General features: G+C 43.2%; 1 protein-coding gene across 50 annotated transcripts in view; it reads left to right on the top strand.

Annotated features, from left to right (window-relative positions):
- Positions 1–23,396, top strand: part of R3HDM2 (R3H domain containing 2) — a 176,089-nt gene that overhangs the window by 135,763 nt on the left and 16,930 nt on the right. For 20 of the 50 annotated variants that reach the window (XM_070052478.2, XM_070052456.2, XM_070052443.2 and 17 more), the window contains 11 exons: positions 2,477–2,563; positions 3,073–3,199; positions 4,027–4,105; positions 4,746–4,805; positions 5,377–5,517; positions 5,963–6,071; positions 8,775–8,870; positions 11,802–11,833; positions 11,941–11,994; positions 17,104–17,336; positions 19,036–19,226. In XM_070052478.2, the coding sequence (XP_069908579.1) occupies positions 2,477–2,563; positions 3,073–3,199; positions 4,027–4,105; positions 4,746–4,805; positions 5,377–5,517; positions 5,963–6,071; positions 8,775–8,870; positions 11,802–11,833; positions 11,941–11,994; positions 17,104–17,336; positions 19,036–19,226 (1,209 nt within the window). The remainder of the gene's footprint in view (positions 1–2,476; positions 2,564–3,072; positions 3,200–4,026; positions 4,106–4,745; positions 4,806–5,376; positions 5,518–5,962; positions 6,072–8,774; positions 8,871–11,801; positions 11,834–11,940; positions 11,995–17,103; positions 17,337–19,035; positions 19,227–23,396) is intronic. The other 30 variants (XM_070052491.2, XM_070052475.2, XM_070052490.2 and 27 more) reach the window with 5 other exon arrangements.

Genomic DNA, 23,396 nt, shown 5'->3' with positions numbered 1-23,396 from the left:
AAAAGACTAAGAGCCAGCGCCACGGCTCAATAAGCTAATCCTCTGCCTGTGGCGCCAGCACACCAGGTTCTAGTCCCGGTCGGGGCGCCGGATTCTGTCCCAGTTGCCCCTCTTCCAGGCCAGCTCTCTGCTATGGCCCAGGAGTGCAGTGGAGAATGGCCCAGGTGCTTGGGCCCTGCACCCCATGGGAGACCAGGAGAAGCACCTGGCTCCACGGCGGCCATTGGAGGGTGAACCAACAGCAAAAGGAAGACCTTTCTCTCTCTCTCACTCACTGTCCACTCTGCCTGTCCAAAACAAAACAAAACAAAGACTAAGAAGTGTGATAAATTGTCTCAGTGGCTTTCCTCACATGACCTAATCTATAGTGAAATGCTTTACATTAAAGTTTAAAACAGGCTGGCCTTGTGGCATAGCAGGTAAAGCCACTGTCTGTAATGTTAGCATCCCATATAGCTACCCGTTCAAGTCCTGGCTGCTCCCCTCCCCATCCAGCTCCCCGCTGATGCACTTAGGAAAACAGCAGAGGATGGCCCAGGTGCTTGAGCCCCTGTACCCATGTGGGAGACTGGGAAGAAGCTCCTGGCTCCTGGCTTCAGCTTGGCCCAGCCCTGACCATTGTGGCCATTTGGGGAGTGAAGCAATAGATGGAAGATCTCTCTTTGTTTCTCCCTCTCTCTCTGTAACTCTGACTTTCAAATAAATAAAACAAATCTTTTTTTCTTTTAAAAGTTGAAAACGAAAAGTGCTCACTGCTATTTTAGTGCCTCCCAGACTTTTAAAATAAGTAAGATAGTTATCACCACCATTTTGCAGATGGGGAAACTTGAACTATAGAGTAGACTTCACCAAAGACATTAAGCAGTAAGTGACAGAACTATACTTCAAGTCATTCTTCAGACTTACAAGCTCTTCTCACTATACTACACTACCTGGGGCATGCAAACCATATTTTGTGCTTCTGTATAAACTGTAAGCTTTGGCTTTGTTGTAAGGACTCTCACTAAATGTTTATAGGTAGATTTCTAATGAATCACTACAATCTCTGGTCATGGAGATCCACAGAACAATGATTGGCATTGCATTATGGCGTTCAGATTGCTTGGGAGCTTACTGGCATTGGTTCATTATTGCATTAATCTTAAATATTGAGGAATGGCCTAATGACTGAGACACCTGCCTCCCATATCAGAGTTCCTGAGTTTAATTCCTGGTACATGCCCTGGGGAGCAGCAGGTAAGCAGCAGGTTCAGATAGTTGGGTCCCTACCATCCAGATGGGAGACTTGGAATGGAATCCCAACTCAGCCCAGCCCAGTCCTGCTTGTTATGGGCATTTAGAGAGCTAAATGCATTTGGCATTTGGTAGCTCTCTTTCTGTTGATCTCTCTCTGCCTCTCAAATAAATAAATAAATTTCAAATGTTATATAAAGTTTTCTTTGTCCTCCTCTTTCATCCTTTCTTAGAAAGTCCTTTCCATACCTTTCCCACCTTAGGTATATAATCATTTAGCATATATTGTTTACTGTATGCTAAGCACTGTTTAATGGTATGTATATTTATATACTGTGTACCATATATTTCTCATGACTTAGACATTTTTATTCTAATTTTATTGAGGAAAAAGAGAGACTCAGAGTATCAAGTAATTTGCCCAGAGTCTCATAGCTTCTAAATGCAAATCAGGAATTTAGGCAAGGACTGTGGCTCTCAAATATGGTATCTTTCGGGGGCCAGTGCTGTGGTGCAGCGGGTTAACGCCCTGGCCTGAAGCGCTGGCATCCCATATGGGTGCTGGTTCAAGTCCTGGCTGCTCCACTTCCCATCCAGCTCTCTGCTATGGCCTGGGAAAGCAGTGGAAGATGGCTCAAGTCCTTGGGACCCTGCACCCATGTGGGAGACCTGGCTCCTGGCTTCAGATCAGTGCAGCTCCGGCCGTTGTGGCCAGCTGGGGAGTGAACCATTGGATGGAGGACTTCTCTCTCTCTCTCTCTGACTCTCCTCTCTCTGTGTAACTCTGACTTTTGAATAAATAAATAAATCTTTAAAAAAATAAAAATAAAAAAGAAAGAAAATATGGTATCTTTCTGCAATGCTGTGCTAGTTTGTGTTCATAGTAAATAGCTGAGAATGAAATTGGAACACTAGGATAGAGAGAGAAGAGAATTAAGTGAGTGAATTTACTATTCTATCCATGTAGGCTTTTTGTTTTTACATGTCTGCCATTTTAAGCAGGAGAAATATCTTCCAAATGAATCAGAAACTGGTGAGTAGAACTTGTTTAGGGGACAAAAACATTTATTAGAAGCAGCAACTAACAGAGCTGAGGAGGGTACCCTTGATTCAGCCAAAAGTTCCTGAATGTTCACCAAGGGAATATATGTGTGTGTGTGTGTGTGTGTGTGTGTGTGTACACATATATATGTATGTGTATATATATATATATGTATGTGTACATACACATTTTTTTTTTCAGTCTAATTCTAAGCTGAAGTTGGTACGAAGCCTGGCAGTGTGTGAGGAGTCCTCTACCCCATTTGCTGATGGGACACTAGAAACCCAGGTAGGTCATTTACAGGACAAATTGTAGCTTTTGAGTGTGGCAGTTGTTTGGTAAAGTGTAGTATAGCAATCACACATCAGCATCAATCTTGGAAATTGGAGTGGAAGTCCTTTCAAAACAAAAGCTGCCAGTAAAGAGTGGCCTGGTGAAAGCATGAAATTTAAGTCTTTATAGCTTGACCACCTGGGATACTGAAGGCAAGGAAATCTTAGGGCTAGATCTTGTTTTCTCACTCCCACCATTTTATTTCCATCCAATTCCTACTCTAAGAACAGCTGGTGTAACTTGAACTCTGCATAGATTAGGCCGTGATTGCTGGCAGAAAAAACTTAGCCTTTACCCTCTTGGTGGAACAAAAATGAAAAACAGTTTAATGAATGAAATACAGTCTTCTGTAAGAGAAAGATGCCTCCCCAAGATTGGCCTTCTTTGAGATTCCAGGGCAGCTACAAGACAGTTAAAATCTTTTCCCCCTCCTTGATTATATTCCTTTTTTCCTCTTGTTTAAGGATATAATTCAGTTGCACATCAGTTGTCCTTCTGACAAGGAGGAAGAAAAGTCCACTAAAGATGTCTCTGAAAAAGAAGACAAGGACAAAAACAAAGAAAAGGTCCCAAGAAAGATGCTCTCCAGAGGTGAGGACTTCCTCCATCTCCTACCTGTCCTAGGGCTGGACTCAAGTGGCTTTTCTTTTCATTCAGAAATCTGGTACCTGCTTGTCTTACTGGCCTAACTATAGTGTCTGTTGACTTGATTGGCTGGGTAGATGCCTAACTAGATTCCTTTCTTTGCTTCTTTAACCAACCCTGCTGTGATAGCTCACCTGTCACAGAGAGCTGCTCCATCTACATTGTCACCGCCCATTGGAAGACAGTGTAGTCAATTCTGATTTTGTTTGTACTCTGGAAAAAATGGTGATATGGAAAGCAACTGGAGCATTTCCTGCAGACACCATTTATATTTTGATTTGGGGATGGCTGGAGTGATTTTTTTTAAAAAATGATAATGCATATTTGCCTCTAATTATTAAACTCTTTGTCTTTACACGGTTAGACTGGCAACAAAAAGACATAGCCTATAAAAATGGTAGTTGACCAAAAAGGCCACCTTGAGATTAAAAGTAATCGGGCGTATTTACAGAGATTCTGAAAGTTTAACCCTGACTGTCCTTACCTGGAATTTATTTTCTTTTGCTATAATAAAACCTGTTTTGTTTTAATCAGAACATTAAGCAAATACTTAGTATTGGTCAGGGGCTTTTCAATGAGCTGTTGATGCAACACTGTGGCCCAGATTCCTCATCCTCTTAATGTGGGGAGCTGGCTAGTCATGATCATTCTGGAGTTCATGATAAGCCTCCTAGTCTCTTCTCTCCTGGTTAGGTTGTGGCCTTTTGCTTGGCATTAGATACTATGCAAGCTAGTTTCATTTATTTTAAATTTCTTTTTTGCTGTGGTTCTAGACTCCAGCCAAGAATATACAGACTCCACTGGAATAGATCTGCATGAATTTATTGTAAATACACTGAAAAAGAACCCAAGGTAATAATATGATTGGTATAAAAGGAAAAGGGAATAGAGGCCAGCAGGAGGCCAAGCAGCTTGACAGAATTTTTCCATAAGAATCTAGGATCTCCCTTCCTCCCCGCCCCTCCCCAGTCTTTCTCAAATACTTTTATGTTCTGTGAGAGATTCAGAATACCCTCTCATTGAGGTTTCAGCTTTGGGAAGAGTTAAAAAAAATTCTGTGGAAGAATGCAGAGACAAAGAAATGTGCAGACCTTGGGAGTACTCTGATTAAAAAGCACAGGGGAAAATTATTTATTTATACATAAGCTAAATCGTAATCGCCTTAAAAGTTTATATATAACCAGATAAAATGTATAAAAATTATTGGATTTATAATTGTGTTTATATGAATATACTGCTAAAAGAATGAGATTTCTGATATAGATGATAGAGTCTGTTACTGGGAGGACCCTGTAAAATTTATACTTCAGTTGTTTCTGTCTTTCACACTATTGTCAGCCCAGTGAGGCTCTGCATTACAGTCCTTGTTGAAGGTTGGCTCTGTCCCTCCCATTAGCTCTTGTGGTAAACAAGTTGTGTTTTAAATCCCTGCTTTCAGTGTCTATGGGAGGGCTGTGTTTTGTTTTGTTTTGTTTTAATCTTTTTTAAACAGGGACAGAATGATGCTGCTAAAATTAGAACAGGAGATTCTGGAATTTATTAATGACAACAAGTAAGTTACTTGTATGAAATACACATCTAGAGGTGGGAGGGGGCACTGGAGGAAAATTGAGACACAAATTTAGGACGTCCCTTCTTCATCCTTCCCTTAAAGTGTGAATCTGAAACTAATTACTCACTGGGGAACAAAATGAATTAGGGGAGAAGCAATCAGAAATGGGTTAAAGAATGTATGTGTGACAATTAAGTAAACAATTAGAACTCACAGACTTGAATTGGAAAAGAATTTACTTCTTTTCAGCAGTTAGTTCTTGTCCCAAATTTTACTATTCTTGACTTTCTCCCTTTTTTTCTTTGTTGAACATCATCTGGGTGGCTGGGCCCACGGGCTTACAAAGTGGCCTTAATAATGATAGTGGACTGAGTAGTCTGCAAAACACTATCAATAAAGAAACTGAGAGAAACCTTTTTTGTTCCCATTGAGTAAATATCTATCTTCCTTATGATATGTCTGTTTCTCCTAAGAAATTCTCTACTTTGAACTCCTGTAAGAAACATTACAATTGACTGTTATGGCTGTTTGTCTCATTCCACTTTCCCTCACCCCCCGGGTTTCCCTTCAGTAACCAGTTCAAGAAGTTCCCTCAGATGACCTCATATCACCGGATGCTATTACACCGGGTAGCTGCCTACTTTGGGATGGATCACAATGTTGATCAAACTGGGAAAGCTGTCATCATCAACAAAACCAGTAATACAAGAATGTAAGGGAGGAAACTGTGGATTTGGAAGACTTCCTGGGATAACTTACTGGGGTGGAAGAGGAAGGTGCAAGATCAAGATGTCTCTCCCGGGGCGGGGTTGGGGGGGCAGTGTGGGGGCAGGTGTTAGTTACATTATCAATTCCCACTCTTGTAAAGTGTTAGAGATAGATGCTGTGTTTTATAAGGACTGGCCCTGGGTTCTCTTCACCTTCACTGGTAGGATAGGTATAACTTTGGAGGAAGAAGCATTGTGAGAATATGTAAGAAAGGATATAGAGCAGACTCAGAGGACTTCATTAAAACCCTCGTGTTTCTTTTCTGGATACCTGACTCCAGAGTTTCCCTGAGTGGGAATCGTGTAATGTAAGGAACTGCACGTAGAAGAGCTGCTCCTAACAAAAGGATCTTTTCCTCCCTTCCTTCCACATTTCTCTCCAAATTCTAGTCCTGAGCAGAGGTTCTCAGAACATATAAAGGATGAGAAGAATGCAGAATTTCAACAGAGGTTCATTCTGAAAAGAGACGATGCCAGTATGGACCGAGATGATAACCAGGTGAAGAACGGAAAGGGGTGGGTCTGTAGAGAGAGCAGTAAGAGAAACTGGGAAGGGAGCAGAATTTTTGTGGGATGGAGAAACCTCAAAATATCTTGGTATGGGAAAATGTTCCTGAGCTGTACTGAGTTGGTGTGGACTTGGGTTGAGGACTAACTACACTTGTTGAGCTGGGTGCCACCCTGTTAGCCCCAGAGAGACATGGTGCTGAGGTTTGCTGGGTGATCTCATTTGGCCTGAAACTCCTTGGGTCTACCACTGACTTCTAACTCCATGTCTTTGGACAAAGCAAGGTTCCTCCCTGCCTCAGCCTAGACCCAGCTGATGGTTTCATTCTTTTTTCTCCAAGAGTTAGGGATTTGTTTGGGAACCACCAGAAGCTACTTTATTCTGCTTCCATTCTTATCCTAGCTCAGGACTGGCAAAGTTGTGGTCTAATTTAACCAATTATAAAGGTGTTTCTGATCCCTTTCTGCAATTTCTTAATCTTTCCCAACTCAAAGGTGAGTGAGTTAATTTGACTTTTGATGCTGGGAACTTCAGGCAGTATCCCCTTTGTGGTGCCCTCCTGTGGGAATGAGAAGGGAACAACATGTCCTGACCCTTCATTTATGGGCCTGGCTATTGCTTTAATCTCTGGCCTACCCTTTAGGTAGTAAGTGATTGAGGGTTAGTTTCCTTGAGTAGAGAGTTTAGATCCAGCCTGCTTCTACTTGGCCTCCAAAGAGGATTAGGTTTGAAAAGCATGATTGGGTACAGCCAATATGAATCTTGCTAATTAATGGTGACTGAAATAATATCTTACTTCTAGAGTCAAATTTGATTTCTTGGGATTTTGTATGGTCTTGAGACCAGGACCTGTCTTGCTTGCTACTGGAGTATTTGAGGGAGTCCTTTTGAGAAAAGTGCCATTGTCTGCTGTGGACAAACACACTGGGTCTGACTGAAATCAAAGAAGCATACAAGAAGACATAAAAATTTTAAAAAACAAGAAAGAGCCTTTCCATCCTGATGCCCTTCTCTCCGTTTTCCCACAACCATTTTTCTGTGGATCAGGAATTATTCAGGCCTAGAGGCACGTTGAGGCAGAGTAGAGTCTGTCCCTATTGTGAACTTATTTCTCAGCTTCAGGCTTAATTCATAATAGGGTAGGTTTTGTGTACTTTCTATCTGTAAGATCATTAATAAGCATAGTAATCAGCATTTTTTAACTGTTTCTCCTGAACTAGGCTCTGTTCTGAACACGTTATGCATTATCTCTCCACAACCCAATGTAGATGCGGGTTATTAGTCCCACATTACATATAAGAAAACTGAGGCTATTAGATGTTAAGTCACTTGCCTGAAGCCACATTATGGGGAGGTGGCAGAGTTTAGATTCTGGCTGACCTCAAAACCTATTATGTTCTTTCCCCTCTGCCTTTAGTTTATCATTGTTAGAGGCTGAGGACAAAAATGGCTCTTTGAGGTCCTGCGTCATCTTTGGATGGATAAAAGGACTTTTGGTAGTGTTTAGGTTGTTAAGACAAGTGGAAACTAAATCTAGGCAAAATGGATACCCCTGAAGTTATTGCTGCCCCTGGGGGTTGGTGAAGGTAAAGAAGTTCAGCCAGGAGCTAGCAGTCGGTGGGTGCTTCCTCTGAAGCTTTCAAAGCCCGTGGACTGAAGGTCAGAATCATTTATAGCCTGATGACACGCATTTGAGAAGTGTTCTCCTTTAACGCTCCTTACCTTTCAGAGCAGTGTGGATAAGGAAACTGTGTTATATTCTACTCAGGAAAGTGTTCATAAAATGAATCGCAGGCCAAAGAGAGTGATGGGGAATTCAGTGATAGACTAGTAGCCAGAGGAGGCCATCAGCCCAGCCATCCCTTCTCATCACTGCATACCATTTTTCAGAGAATGTCAAGTTCTTAATCCTCCACTTCCTTCTTTTCCCTTTCTCTCTCTCCCCTCCCTTCACTGTGCTTTGCTCCTTCCTCTGTCCATCTGTCTCTTCTGTTCTCCTTTTTCTCTTTTCCTCTTTGTGTTGCTCTGTTCTCTTTCTTCTCTATTTCTGTAACTTCTTTCTCTTATTCCCTCCCTCCGGTTGCTATGGTTAAGATGAAAAGAAATGCTTAGGCTTTTCAGTTTAGCTTCGCCCTTGGGATTTCATTCCCAAGGCCCTCTTTACTGAGTTGTATGTGACTTGGGTCTTCAGCCATAGCACTAGTGACTAAAGAAGGGATAATGTCAGATGCTAGTTCTGTAAACTTCCTTCTCTGTGTTCAGCTCTGCTTAATACCCATTTCCTCTCCCTCTCTAACTTCCTTCTCTCCCTTGCTTTCCCTCTAAAGCAATGTTTATTTTCCCAGGGCTGCTTTTTTGTTTTGTTTTGTTTTTTTGTTTTGTTTTGTTTTGATCCTTATTAACTGGAGAGTACCTGATTACTGCAGGGAAGCAGCCCAATCCTTATAAATAGTTGTTCTTGGTACTCTGGGGTGGGTGGGGAGATGGACAGTCCCTAGCCATCCAGAAAACCTGATCTCCCAAACTGCATGGTCAGATGTACCCAGTGAAATCTGTCCAGGACTGGAAATTTTATTTTTTTTCCATTTTTTTGATGGCAACTGTAAACTTTCCCGGTTTCTCTTCCTTGCTGGTGTGCAGTGAGCTTGCAGTACGAGGAGAACTTAACTAGCTTAATTCTGCTCATCGATCTAGATCAGAGTTCCATTGCAGGATGGAAGGAGGAGCAAGTCAATAGAAGAGAGAGAGGAGGAATATCAAAGGGCCCGAGAGAGAATATTTGCCCGAGAGGTAAGTGTAGCTTCTGAGAGTTGTCAGCCCATAGCTTTTAGCTCTTAATCTTTGGAACTGTGAATGGAATGAACCCTCCATAAATGTTTTTGGGGTTGTTTCTTTTGTTTGTTTGTTTGTTTGTTTTTTAACCAACATCAGCCAGTCCCAGGACTGATCTCCAAAATTAAATGTGGCTTATTGGGAAGCTGCAAGTTTTTGTTTGTATTATTTTTAATATGTTTCTGTATGGTATTCAAAGAGAACTAAAACTTGGAGTGGCTGAATTTGGTAAATGTGACTAGACTGCAAATAGAAACGGTTTTGACAGGGCTTACGGAAGGGCCCTGAATCTTGCCTGTTAAACCCTCTTCCCACTTACCTCTTCCACTCCCACTATCCATTTTAGGCATCTTTGCTTCTAAGCAGAAGACCTAGTGTCTGCACAGGCTTACATTCATCTTGTTTGACAAGCTTCACTTTTAGGCTATGTTGGTCATTGTTAGAACACAGGTGTAGCATCCATCCTGTATGAGTGCCCTGTTCTGCCTACACAGAGAGAGTACCACTATTCCCACCAGTCTCTACCTGAACAAGAAGTCTCTCTCTTTCTATGTTTCTTACCTTGCTTCCGACAACAAGACCAGCTCCATGGGCTAAGAGGCAATGTGAATCAGTTTAGGCAACTTTATTCTTAAGAATTGTGGACCATATCAGTTACACTTGATGCCCTTGTGTCTGGTTGTTTTTTCCTACTATATTGAAGGCAGCATACAATTCAGAAAAGGGAATGAATTGTTGAGAGAAGAACAAATCTCCAGAAAATGTAGGATCCAGATAGCAGCACCATCCCATAGTCACATTAACAAGAAAGAAAGGAATGCCACTCTCCTTTCATTATCAAAAGATGGTTAGTTTATGTCAGTGTACTTAGATGGACATTGCTCTCCTCCCATTCCCCCATTCCACCTTCTCTAAGCAAGGCATATCTGTCTATCTGTCTATACATATATACATATATATATATATATATATCTTTTCATCATTACCTCAGAAAAATACTGTCTCCAACTGAAAACTAAACTCCTCTGTGTACTTGTTCCATTATCTCAGGAGAGTCATGTACTTCCAAGGATCCTCACTGGGGACTGATACATGATAAGCCTTCTGACCCAAAGTCTGAGGAGAAGCTGTCTTCTTGCCTCCTGGTATATATACTTCCATTCTGAGTCAGAAAAATATGTCCTCCAGATTATCCAATCATTGCCCGAAGAAGGTTCTCTGTCTTTACCTGCAAACCAGCTGGGTGGAATGAGAGGAGAGATGTCATTTTTATGTGACTGTGGCCAGTGAGGTCCCTAAACTATTGTCAGAGCGGATTGGTGGATAATAATAGCAAACAATTATATAATGCTTTTTATTTCTTAGTGTTCTTAACACTTTGTAGATCAACTCATTTAATCTTCACACTAGGCCTGTGAAGTAATTACATTATTTTCTGTATTTTATAAATGAAGACCTGAGGCTCAGAGAGGTTTGGTAGCCACCTAGTGTCACACTGCTAGTTAGTGAAAAGAGCTGCTAATTGAATTCAGGCATTCTGGCTCCAGAGCCCATGCTCTTAACCCTAAGGTAAACCACCTCAGGAAAGTTTGCTCTGCTGTGGGCTCTTTAGATTAAGAAGTAACAGTGACATTGTAGTCTACTAGCTGACTATCCCTGGTGTGTCCCTCTGTTTCAGTGACACATGGAAAGTGACTACTCCACCATAGCAGCCCTTAACAAAGCCACAGATGTTCTGAAAGCAAAGGCAACTTGTAATAGGTTATTGGGACTTTCTGTGAGCAACACTGGAATGTATATACCTGTATCATAACAAAGGCAAAGTTAGCTCTTCTATCCTTTTTTTCTCCTGATTTCTAGTCTTAAGCTTCTGTTAAATCCTGTGGATTTATCACTTTCATTTCTGCACTTCCTAACTCTTGTCATAGTAGAGGCATCAGGAGTTTGAGAAAGTCTAGACAAGGAAAACTGGCCAAAGCCCACCACACTCCAAAGATTCCATGAGCAGAGGAGCCTGGCCAGTCAAAGGAAGCTGATCAGGGGTGGGGCTGTGGGCTCTCGGGTGGAGTAGGGGCAAGAGGCAGGCCAAAAAGAAAGGGAAGTGGCAAGAAGGGTGTTTGGATGGAAATGCTGCTGCAGCCTTCTGGAGCCAGAGCCGTGTTCTGGGAGAACTGCCCAACATGGGCTCTGCTCTGTGCAGAGCCCACTCTGCTCAGCGGCTGGACACTCTTGGTACTTTTTTCTAAGGCTTGGGAATCCACCACAGTGCTCACTTCTCTCAGCACATGACTTGGTCAGAAGATGACCCCAAAGGGAATGTGTCAGGCTTTTAATTTTCTCATTTTTTCTAGGCTTTGAAAAGTACCTGCTTCCCCAATATCCTACCCTGTTTGGGTCTCAGGTAGAATGTCTTTTATTTCGGCCAGTGTAGACAACAGTAATGGAATAGTCACTGAAGATAATTTTTTTTTAAATGAGATTTCTTTTTCTTGTCTCCCTTTTCTCTTCCTTTGAACACACTCTTTAGGACCACATACACCAATTATTAATACTCAGCTTTCCTCTAGCACAATAAATGTAGAGCTAACTACAAAGGAAATAATAATTAGGTTAATACTTTCCTCTTCCTTTTTTCCATATTCCTACCTTGATCAACCTCTTTTTAAACTGTGGGAAGGCTAAAATTTCCAAGTGTTCTTTCCCATTGAAGGTGAGAAGCCAGATTGGGTGTGTGGGTGTGGGTCATCTTGTCCCTGCTCTCCCTCTCCCTGTTGGTGGGGTGAGCTTTGGTTTGAGGACCTTGGGTATTCATAGCATCATGGACATCCTTTTCGGTTATGCCATGCTGTTTTCTTATAAGTTATTTTCCGTTTTCTCCCCCTCACCTAGACTGGCCAGAACGGATATCTAAATGACATCAGGTTAGTACCACTTAGCATGTTCCCTGCTTCTCATTGAGCTTTGTCAGTGAGGTTAATATACTCCTGTAATTATGCCTTTTTTTTTTTTTTTTAATGTTAACCAACAGACTCTCCAAAGAAGCCTTTTCTTCTAGCTCTCACAAGAGAAGGCAGATTTTTAGGTACCTCTGTGTGATCTATATCTCTCCTTTTAATTTTTTATTTTGTTTTGTTTTGCTGTAATCTTTTCAACGGAGTGGGTTTGCTCCATGCATGGCTGCTTGTGGAATAATTAAATTCGTGGTTTTTGCAACATCGGATATTTTCCCCTATTTAAAAAGAAAATGGCTCCTGCTTAGTGACTTCATTTTAATCATTGCTGGTTTCATTTTGAGTCCTGAATAGGTGGTGAAGGGGATAGGTGTGTCAGGGATAGGTAATTCTTCCCAGAAATTTATTAAAATTGGCATTTTTGAAAGATTTGAGCATATATTTATAGTAAGGTGTAAAAGAATGGGTGTCTCTGGCTGCCTTTTCTAAATCTGGGAAGAAGTAGAAAGCTTATCCTTGACCCAGCATAGGGAGTGCTTTCTATCTTCGAGGAAAAAAATAGGACATATACAAATATAAAACATATACATGAACACCTCTGCTTGTGTAGTTTTCTGTTTGAGACAATGTCATGTCCAAGATGACCTTAGAAAGTACCGAGAGGACCTGTCTGACTTAGAGCATGTCCTTTATATGATTATCTACCACTTGCTGTTAATGCTAGTAGAAGTTGTATGAACTTCCCCAGTGTGTAACATTCTCCATTTCCCTACAAAGCAATCATAAGAATCCCTCTTTCATTTCCATCTCTCAATACCACCCCAGAGGATAATCTAAGAAAGTGGTAAGGGAAGTACTACTCTCAGCCCCTATCTTAGAACCAGTTCATTTTAAGTGTGTTCTTCCCATTTTACCAATAGAATATAGAGAACCTGAGTCTTAAAACACTGAGCATTAACACTCATAATTCAGATTTCCAAAGGGTTTCTCTTTTTTTGAATCCTAAACTCAATAGGGACTTTCTGAGTAACTCAGATTAGGGATCTCATTTCCAGTACACCAGCTGTGCAACCCATGGCCCTTTCTAAGGCTAGTCAACCCATGTAGAGACTGGGATGGTGAGATGTCACATTTCATGGGTGGAAGATTTCCCATCTCTCTGAGCTCCTTTTCTCCTAGACTGTCCCACCTGAAGTCCATCAGAAAAGCCCAGGCAAAGATTGTTTTGCATTGTTGATGTTATAAGAGATAAAGTACTCCACATTAAAAAAAGAAAAACCCATTCTACATCTATACTTCAAAGTTGTAGATCATACCAGAATACCTGTAATAATAATAAAATTCCTATAATAGGAATTTCAGGCCAACTCCTGTGTGTGAATTAATGCACAGAGCTTTACAGTTGCCAAGTATACTTTATTTGATTCAGTTCTCTCAACATCCTGATTTGGTTAGCTGGTTTACATCTAAGAAAATAAATGCAGGGGCGAACACTGGCGCAGTGGATTAACACCCCAGCCTGCAGTGCTGGCATCCCATATGGGCACTGGTTTGAGTCCTGGCTGCTCCACTTCCAATCCAGCTCTCTGCTATGGCCTGGAAACACAATAGAAGATGGTCTGAGTCCTTGGACCCCTGCACCCACATAGGGGAACTGGAGGAAACTCCTGGCTGCTGGCTTCAGATTGGCCCAGCTTTGGCCATTGTGGCCATTGGGAGAGTGAACCAGCGGATGGAGAATCAATCTCAATCTCTCTCTCTCTCTCTCTTTCTCTCCCCCTCCCTCTCCCTCTCCCTCTCCCTCTCCCTCTCCCTCTCCCTCTCCGTAACTCTGCCTTCCAAATCAATGAATAAATCTTAAAAAATGCAGAGAGATTAAAAAAAAAAAAAAAATGGGAAGGCCGGCGCCGCAGCTCAATAGGCTAATCCGGTTCTAGTCCCGGTCGGGGCACCGGATTCTGTCCCGGTTGCCCCTCTTCCAGGCCAGCTCTCTGCTGTGGCCCGGGAGTGCAGTGGAGGATGGCCCAGGTCCTTGGGCCCTGCACCCGCATGGGAGACCAGGAGAAGCACCTGGCTCCTGGCTTCGGATCAGCGCAATGCGCCGGCCACAGCGGCCATTGGAGGGTAAACCAACGGCAAAAGGAAGACCTTCCTCTGTCTCTCTGTCTCTCACTGTCTACTCTGCCTGTCAAAAAAAAAAAAAAAAAACAGAGAGATTGACTAGCCCAAATTTAAGTGGCTGTTAGTGGCAAAATGGAAGCTGATTCTTTGTCCAGTGTTTTTGTCACTACACTACACCAGCTCTGTACAAACATCAACCCTTTCTTTCTAAGTAGTGTTCTATTTGGAGCCCTGATTGAGATTGACTGCTGGGAACAATCCCCTTTTAGTGCTATGGGCATCCATCTACATCAAACTGCAGATAGTAGTTTCAAAGATCTGGTGAGCAGGTGCAGCCCTCTCTCCAGACCTCCTTTTAAGCTGCTGCTTTTTCAAACTGAGCTTTGACTAAAGATCTAGGTCATCTGAAATGAGGTATCATGCACTGTTAAGGAGGTAGCTTCTTCCCCTGTTTGGATACTAGTCCAGAACTCTAAAGATAAGATGCTTATAATCATTTTATATCTTTATATCCCAGTTTATATTTGTGAAACATACCAGTATACCATCATCCATACTAGCCATAACTATGGCAATTTCCCAATTCTTTAGAAGATTCGGCACCATCGATAAATAAGCCATAGTGAGTTTGGCTTACTGATGTTCATTGCCACCTCTTTCACAAGCCTCCCCACCCCACTCCTCAGACCCAACAAACTGCATAAAAACTGAATCAGCTCTGATTTTACAGAGGTATGAGGTGTGAATGCTCTTTGTCCTTTATCCACATCTCTCTAACAGAACCCAATCCAGTGCTCTGAATTGAATCTAGATAGCTTTCCCTAATTGCTTTATTTTTATTTATTCAAGAGACAGAGAGAAAAACAGAGGGTTCCTATCCACTGGTTCTCCAAATACCTACAACAGTTGGAGCTGGGCCAGCACCAGAGCTAAGAGTTGGGAACTCAATCCAGGTGTCCATCCAGGGCTCCCAGTTGGGAACCCAATTACTTGAACCACCTCTGCTGCCTCCCAGGAAGCTGGAACCAAGAGCCAGAGTTCAATATTCTACCTAGGCATGTCAGTGTAAGATGCAGGCATCTTAACTGGTAGGCCAAACGCCCACCCTAGTTGCCTTACTTTTAGTGAAGTGAGAAGACATCACTAGAAAGTAGGCTTAGTTGTAGGAAAACTCATCTGTTTCCTGCCAAGACTCAACTTAGAATCTCTTAGATACTCTTAGAGTAGTAGTGTACTAACCCAGTTTAATTAGAGTGTCATCAGACAATCTACATTTTGAGCATTTGGTTCAACTCACTTAGGGGAACTAGGTGAATATAGAAGTGCTGCTGTTTTGGCCCTAGTTTCCCAAGATACTTGGTTTAAATATGCCTTATTCACTGTCTCCCTTTGGTAGCAAGTAATGGCAAAATTATCCTAATACATAGCAAAGTGTTTAATTTAGGTGGAAAAGACCATTAAGGACTTATCTTGCAAAATCAAGCTCTAATGTCTAATGCTGAACTTCATCAGCTGCCACTGCTATACTCCCTTAGTCCAAGAACATGCACATTTTTATTGAGCCCTCTCAGTATACTGGCCTTTGTCCATTGAGATAGAGCAGTTGTCTCTTACTTCAGGTCTGATGTATTCCTGGGGAATCCTTGATGTATATTTCTTTCTTGTTTCCCATTATACTTTTGACATCGTAACAGAAAGAAGTAAAGTTTTTGGGAACAAGAATGTTTCCCAGTCTTGGAACTGTGCAAAGACGCATTGAGGTTATAGATAGGTACACGTTGTTGGGATGGCAAAAAAGAATTAATGTGCCTCTTACAGCTGTGCCAGTGTGTTCTAGTCTACCATGATTGCCTTGGCTAAAAGCTAAAAAATTCCCCTAGCATGTATTTGCCCTTTTTTTCCCTTAGTGCCTTTGAAGTAATATCCTAATAGTTCTTTCATATTAACCCCTTTAAGAAAAATACTTTTTTTAGTTAAAATAACTCTGAGCCTAGCACCTTTGGAGTTAAGAGCATGGGGATTTCTATTTGTTTTTGGTGGGATAGTGGTGGAAAGAAGGGAACCCAAGCATCTGTGATTTTTGCTTACTTGTTCCCCAGTGTTCATACCAAAACTTTTGTCATTTGTTGCCATTTGGTTTCTTGAGATCATTAGGTTTTGAGGCAAGTAGGGGAGGAAAAGATGTGAAAGGAAAATTTCTAGTCTTTGGCTGCTTATTAGTTAAGAAGCAGTAAGAGCTCAACAAGACATTTTCAGGGAAACTCTGGGTATCTTAAGGCATACAGCTATTTATAATCATAGTGATTATAACATCAGAATAACCCTGGTGTATCAGAGCAAAATAAGAGAGGAAGACCCCTTTTTTTCATTAGCTTTGTGTCTTGCCTAGGGCAATAGGGTTGTGAATATGGAGTCAACTAGACTCTGTCCTTTCCATTCTGAATCCCATGATCTTGCTGAGAACTTGAGCACTTAGAGACCCTGGAACCAAGTATTCCCAGACACCAAGATGGAACTTTCACAAAATAGTTTGGGTCAGTTCCAGACTATCAGATGGAATTTTCTAGAGTGCCTTTTAGTCTACTGTACTCTTCTTCTGACCCCTGGAAGATGGCCATAAGCAGCACCCCTACTGGCTTAGACAGGTATTATGTGGAAGACTTGTTGAGGGATTTATGCATGTCATTGGCCACTCCTGCCTTTTAGCAATAATAACTTCTAGGAATCCTTTTGTTTTAATAGTCTCAGAAGGCACTAGCTCTCCTCTGCTCCCACTATGTCCTGCATGTGTGGGATCCCCGCAGTGTGTGGGGAAGAGACCACAGCCAATCTCAGCATCATGTATGTGGTTTCCCGTCCACCTCTGGTCTGATGTATTGAATTAGTTGCCAGTGCACTGTCTTCTAGATTTGCCTCTGTGCTCTTCATTACTGTACTAGATCTTGTTCTGTCTGCTCCCATCAAGTCTTAGTTAGCCAGCCAACTAACAAGAAGTCAGTGTCCATCCTCCCCCTAATCGTTACCCTTCTTTGTCATTGATAGAATAGAAATGAACTCTCTCCTAGCCCTTCTACTGAAGTGGTGGGTGGGGGGTGCTCTGACCACTGTGGTCTCTGCAGGGGGAACCGTGAGGGGTTGAGCCGCACCTCAAGCAGCCGCCAGAGCAGCACAGACAGCGAACTCAAATCCCTGGAACCACGGCCTTGGAGCAGCACAGACTCGGATGGCTCTGTCCGGAGCATGCGGCCCCCTGTCACCAAAGCCAGCAGCTTCAGTGGAATCTCCATCCTCACCAGAGGTGACAGCATCGGAAGCAGTAAAGGTGGCAGTGCAGGAAGGATCTCCAGGCCAGGTACCACAGCTTCTTTCTTTCCATGTCACATGCTTGTCTCCTCCAAAACATCACTGATACTTACTGGCCCCAGAATAGTTTTCCTGGAATCCTAACACAGCCAGGCAAGGGGAAACTTGATTTCTTGGATCTAGTCCCCTCTCTGATTTTCTTTCAGATCTTTGTTCCTTATTGGAAAAACTGGTTGGGATTGTATTCTTTTTTCTGATTGCTGACTGAGGTTGGACAGCCTGTCAGTCCAGGTTCAAGTTATATACTGGAATGAAAATGATAGCTGCTTGCATTCTGGACCCCTTGAGATTGTAAAGAGGATTTGCAGAGCAGAGGGAGCCCATAGAGTGTAGTTGTTTGTAATTAATTGTAGTGGCCAGTAGGTGAGAATGTGGAGAACTGATGCAGTGGCTGTGTCTCAGGAGCTTAGTACCTGGGACTTAGTGCTCCGTGTGAAAACTCTGCCACCAGCCTTCTGCTGTCTGCTCTGTGGCACAACATTCTGTGTTCTTACTGCACTCTTGATAGATATTTAGCTCTCTAAACCTGGTGGGCCACTCCTTCACTACACTTCTCTCTTTGAAGAGTTTCTTGAATCTCATTGCAGAAGTTCTGTAGGTCCGTACTCAGCAGACATAAGAAGGGGAAGATTGTGCCTCTGACTGTTGGGTCTCTAGCTCCCCTCTCTGTGACCTCCTAATGCCTCAGCCTTTATCCAGGCCTTTATTTTCTTGGATTATGGCACTAGACTTCAAGCTGATCTCCCTGCTAGTTTACCAATCTATAACAGATTTAATCACATAAGTTCCTTAACAATGTTCAGGTTTCTATATCACCTGCCTGAGAAAGTCCAAACTGCTTCGTGTAGCCTTAACTTCCTGACTCCAGGTTATCAACGCCCTCTCATTTCCAGATACCTGTTGTGCCACAATCCTCCAGCCATTTCTTGAATATGGTACTAGCTTTGTCCCCTCTCAGTCTGTCAAGCTTCTGTTCATCCTTAAAACCCATCTCTCCAGTCACCACTTCTTTAGATCCTGTTTTGAAATTACTGATGGATCCCTTCTAATCAGATCTTAACAGCTAGGTGGGTGTCCATCTCCCTTCACAAGATCTTGTGTTACCTAAGGGTGAGGACTGTGCTCCCTTTACCCGTGTGTCCTAGCTCATTCCATAATGCCTGCACAGAGTAGATGTTCAGTAAAAGCACATTAAATGGATGTGTGCGTATGTTGAAAGCCTGGAAATGGGGGAAATATTTGGGTGCAGGATATGTGTACATGTATACTCATGTGTGTTTAGGTTGCCTTTTTAGCAACATTTTTATAAGAGATGCTGCAAGTTGAGAACAAGCAAACACAAGACAGGTCCCTTGGGGACCAGGAAGGGAAGATTCATCTTTTCAGCTGTCTAGTCATGATGGAAAGATTTTAGCTACTTCAAACTTAACAGTCTTCACATTTTATTCAATTCTAAAACCAAACTTTGATGGTTAATGTGTTCCTGTCCCTGGTGAGCAGAACCCTGCAAAGACAAGGACTCCCATCAGCAAGGCAACTGCAAGTGGATCTTCAAAAGACAGTGCAGGAATGGACAGAAGAGAGGGAAGAGAAAGGGCAAAGAAAGGTGGAGCCCTGCAGCTGGGCCCTTCAGGGGCGTGGTCATGGCTTGTGCTTACAGCTCTCAGTGGGCCTCCTCTTTGCCTTAGGTATGGCACTAGGTGCCCCAGAAGTGTGCAACCAGGTCACCTCATCCCAGTCTGTCCGGGGCCTTCTCCCTTGTACTGTCCAGCAGCAGCAACAGCAGCAACAGCAGCAGCAACAGCAGCAACAGCAGCTTCCTGCTCTCCCACCCACGCCTCAGCAGCAGCCACCCTTGAATAATCACATGATCTCACAGGTGAGTCACCGCTCGGCATCAGAGCCCCCTCTGCTCTGAAAGTACAGACATGTCTCTGGTGCTGTGGGTGGCAGGAAGGATCTGGTTTTGGAGCTATGCCACTTCCTTTCCCATTTCTAATTTGTTAGTTGTGGGGAGAGGCATGTAAGGGCAAAGGTCTGGCCAGAGTCCTCTCAGTACAGTCATCCTGGGGTTTTTTGGCTTTATATTTCTTCCTATTTCTCTTGAGAATATTAGTGGGATCTTTTACCCTGTACCACATTTTTGTGCACCCCAACTCCCTTTACATCCTGTATAATTAACAGGGTGATTTTGCCTACTATCTCCATATTTAAAACTCGGAAAAAATCATAATTGCCACCATAATCTGATGGAATATATTGAAGTGTAGGTTGACCTATAAACACATATTCATGTATTGGAATTGGGAGCAGGGGGATAACTCTGAAGACCCCTACAATACACATACCGTGAGACACAAAGATCCCACATGCTGTCTTTGCTTCCCATATCTTTCTCCTGCCGTTGCTAGAGTGGGACATGTTGGAACCAGCCAGGATCTGAGGGAAGTTTTGCTACAGTGGAGACCGTGTAAGTTACCAGCCTAAGAAGCAGGTCGTGTTTTAAACGGGAACCTCAATGATCTGGATTTAAAAGCCACATTCCTACTCAAAGCAGAACTGTATTGAGATCTTCACTTATTCTCCTGTATGAATAGAGCTGTCCATGACAAGAGCCCCACTATCCTGAAGTATTTTCTAGTCATCAGGAAGCCCATAGGTCTACACTATGTTCTGCTGCAACTTAAGTTCTCAATTTACCCTCCTGGCTTGCTCATCTCCTGCTCAGTTAGTTCCTCTGAGCCTTGGATATATCTTTTCCTCTGGCATGAGAAGCAAGTCCCAAGCACTGATGTAGCCCAGGAACTGGAAACTAGATTGGAAGGATCCCAGGATGGTCCAGGACTGCCCCCTGTCAAACGCTGTGAAATGGAGCTAAAACAAAGAACAGTGATGATCCAGGAAATCTGCTGTGGCAATTGCAACCCACATGCAGCTCACTCCAGCCCTTCATCTTAGTCCTTACACCAGTCTCTCCATAGTCCTGACTTTCTTATTCTGTTACCATCTACCCCATTAAGTCTCCTTTGTATCAGCATATCTTGGTCCTTGCTGAAGCATGGCTTGTGTTGGTGCTTTTCTGGGTCTGTGCTAGGTAGTTCAAACCTGCTGATGGCAGACTTTGTGCTTCTTCCCTGGCTGTCTCCTCCCGTGTGTGTGTGTGTTTGTGTCTGTGTGTTTGTGTCTGTCTGTCAGTCAGTCTTGCTTTCCCAAGGTCCCAGTATTTCTTGTGTATTTTTTCCCTCAAATGTGTTATTTTAATTCAGTCTTGCTCCCTTTTGTCCCCTGTAGTCACTCTCTCATCTGCCTCCACTTTCCACATGCCATTCATACCTAGAAATAAACTGTAAAAGTTGGAGAGAAATAAAAAGATGAGAGTAAACGTTTGGGACTAAAATTCTAGAAAGTCCATATCCTGGGCTCTCTACCCCAGACTCAGGTTCTGTCCCTGCCACTGGAGTCATGAGGGTCAGAGGGTCAGTGGTTAGTGTTTATTTCTCTCATACAGGGAGTAGAGTGCTAGGTTGGGCACTATAGATTAGGAGTAAGGGATCATTTTTTTGTGCAGAGCTCTCTGTTCCCTCAGAAATCCATTCTTGAACTTAATCATGATAACCAACTCCAAACTATGTAAAGATTCTTATATTCTCCTGTCCTTTTTCTCTGTCTCTCTTTATCCCTTTCTTTCCTCTTCCTACTACCCCTTCCCTCCCCTTCCCTCTCTTGCATTTCCCTCTTTTCCTTCTTTTCCCATTGGGTGTTAATAGTAGTTGGCCCTCCAGACTGAAGTTGCTGAACCCAAGAATAATTAATGCTCCACTCTCCAGTGGCACAGAACAGTGCAAGAATGTGACCACACTTACCCTACTGTGCTTAATTTCCTTCCAAAGAAAAACTGAGAAAGAATAGTCATTCTTAGCTCCATGCCTAAGGACAATGCTGGCAGAACTATCTCCTTTCCTTCTGGGAAAGCCTCCATATCATATGTCACTGAAGCATGTGGAATTCAGGGGGTTAGATTGAGGCCCAAAAGGCCTTTTGCCTAATTTACTATTTAAAATGGAGTAGACAATTTTTTTTTTAAGATTTATTTGAAAGAGTTACAGAGAGAGGGAAAGAGAGGGATCTTCCATCCACAGGTTCACTCTCAGTATGGCCACAGTAGTGGCAGGGGCCCAAACACATTCCCATATGGGATGCCAGCATCACAGGTTGTGGCTTTACCCACTACACCATAATGCAGGCCCCTGGAGTAGGCCTCTTAAAAAGAAGCTCTCTGAGCCCCTCTGCTGGTGTCGGGCATCCAAGAACCAGTGTTCGAGCCCAGAACTCACCAGTAGGTGGCAGCCGTATCCCTCAGGGTCAGTCTTTCCCCATGGCTTCTCAAAGGTTCCCTGGCTTTGGAATTTGAGCTCTGAAAGAAGAAAATTATAGCTAAGGGTAGCAGCAGAATAACTAAAACACAGCACTGAGACCCCTACCTTTACCACTGCCCTTTCCTAGTTAGGAGAGACTAAAAGAGAAGTATCATGTGTTCTCTCTCCAATCTTTATTTAGAATTCACAGTGTGAGGAACATAGGCAGTGTTGTTGTGGGGTTTTAGTTTAGTTTTTCTTCTCCCTCCCTCTCCTTCTCTCTCTCTCAGGCAGACAGACAGCTCCCACCTACTGGTTTACTCCCCAAATGTCCACAGTGATTGGAATTGGGCCTGGCCAAAGCTGGGAACTAGGAGGGGCCAGTGTTGTGGTGCAATGGGTCAAGCCACTACCTGCTATGCCAGCATCCCATATGGGTTCTGATTTGAGTCCTAGCTGTTTCACTTCTTTTTTTTTTTTTCTATCAAAGATTTATTTATTTATTTATTTGAAAGTCAGAGTCACACACAGAGAGAAGGAGAGGCAGAGAGAGAAATATCTTCCATCCGCTGGTTCACTCCCCAGATAGCCACAACAGCCAGAGCTGAGCCGATCCGAAGCCAGGAGCCAGAAGCCTCTTCCAGGTCTCCCACACAGGTGCAGGGGCCCAAGGACTTGGGCCATCCTCCACTGCTTTCCCAGACCATAGCAAAGAGCTGGATCGGAAGTGGAACAGCCGGGACTTGAACTGGGGCCCATATGGGATGCTGGCACCGCAGGCAGTGGCTTTACCCGCTACACCACAGCACCGGCCCCTGTTTCACTTCTGATCACTGTATCACATGGGAGACCTGAATAAAGCTCTTAGCTCCTGTCTTTGGCCTGGCTCAGCCCCAGCTCTTGCAGCCATTTGGGGAGTGAACCAGTGATAGGAGTTCCCTCCCCCTCCCCCTCCCCCTCTACTGTGGATATCTGGGGAGTGAACCAGTGGATGGGAACTGTCCATCTGCCTGAGAGAGAGACAGGGAGGGAGGGAGGAAGGGAGAAGAAAAACTAAAATAAAACCCAAAAACAATATATATCTTTCTCTCTGTAACTCTGCCTTTGAAATACATAAAAATAAATCTTGGGAAAAAAATCTGGGAACCAGGAACACAATCCAGATTTCCCACATAGGTGGCAAAAACCCAATTACTTAAGCTGCTACTACTGCCTCCCAGGGTCTGCATTGACAGAAAGCTGGAGCCAGAGTCAGGAATCGAACCCATGCTTATGTGGGTATCTAACCAACATCCTAACCACTAGGCCAAACATCCACCATGGCAGAAGTGTTTTACATTTTGCTGTTCTCTCCCCTCCCTCTAACCCTCACCCTGGTGTAAGGCCTGAACCTGATCAATCTCTCACAAGAGAACAAAGATTAGGATGATAGAAAATGGGTACAAAATGGCCACCAGCGTTAGTAGCCAACGCCGAGCCACCTGGCAGGCAGTGACAGTTGGAACACCATTGGCTTAAGGCAGATGGGTGCACAGTAGAGCTGAGTTCATTCTTCAGCTACCACAGTGTCTCTTCACATCTTACCATGAATTCTCAATAAACTTTTCTTAGCCAAGTGACTTATATAATCCAGATATCAAGTCCTCTGCTGAGTCTTCTACTTCCTGTACCCCCAGTCTCCCAAACCATCGTGA

Source organism: Oryctolagus cuniculus, chromosome 11, assembly GCF_051225735.1.
Source record: "Oryctolagus cuniculus isolate XC-2025 breed Fujian yellow rabbit chromosome 11, ASM5122573v1, whole genome shotgun sequence".
In the NCBI taxonomy this organism is placed as follows: domain Eukaryota; kingdom Metazoa; phylum Chordata; class Mammalia; order Lagomorpha; family Leporidae; genus Oryctolagus; species Oryctolagus cuniculus.
Note: the sequence above shows the minus strand (reverse complement) of the source record. Positions and strands in the feature narration are given on the sequence as shown.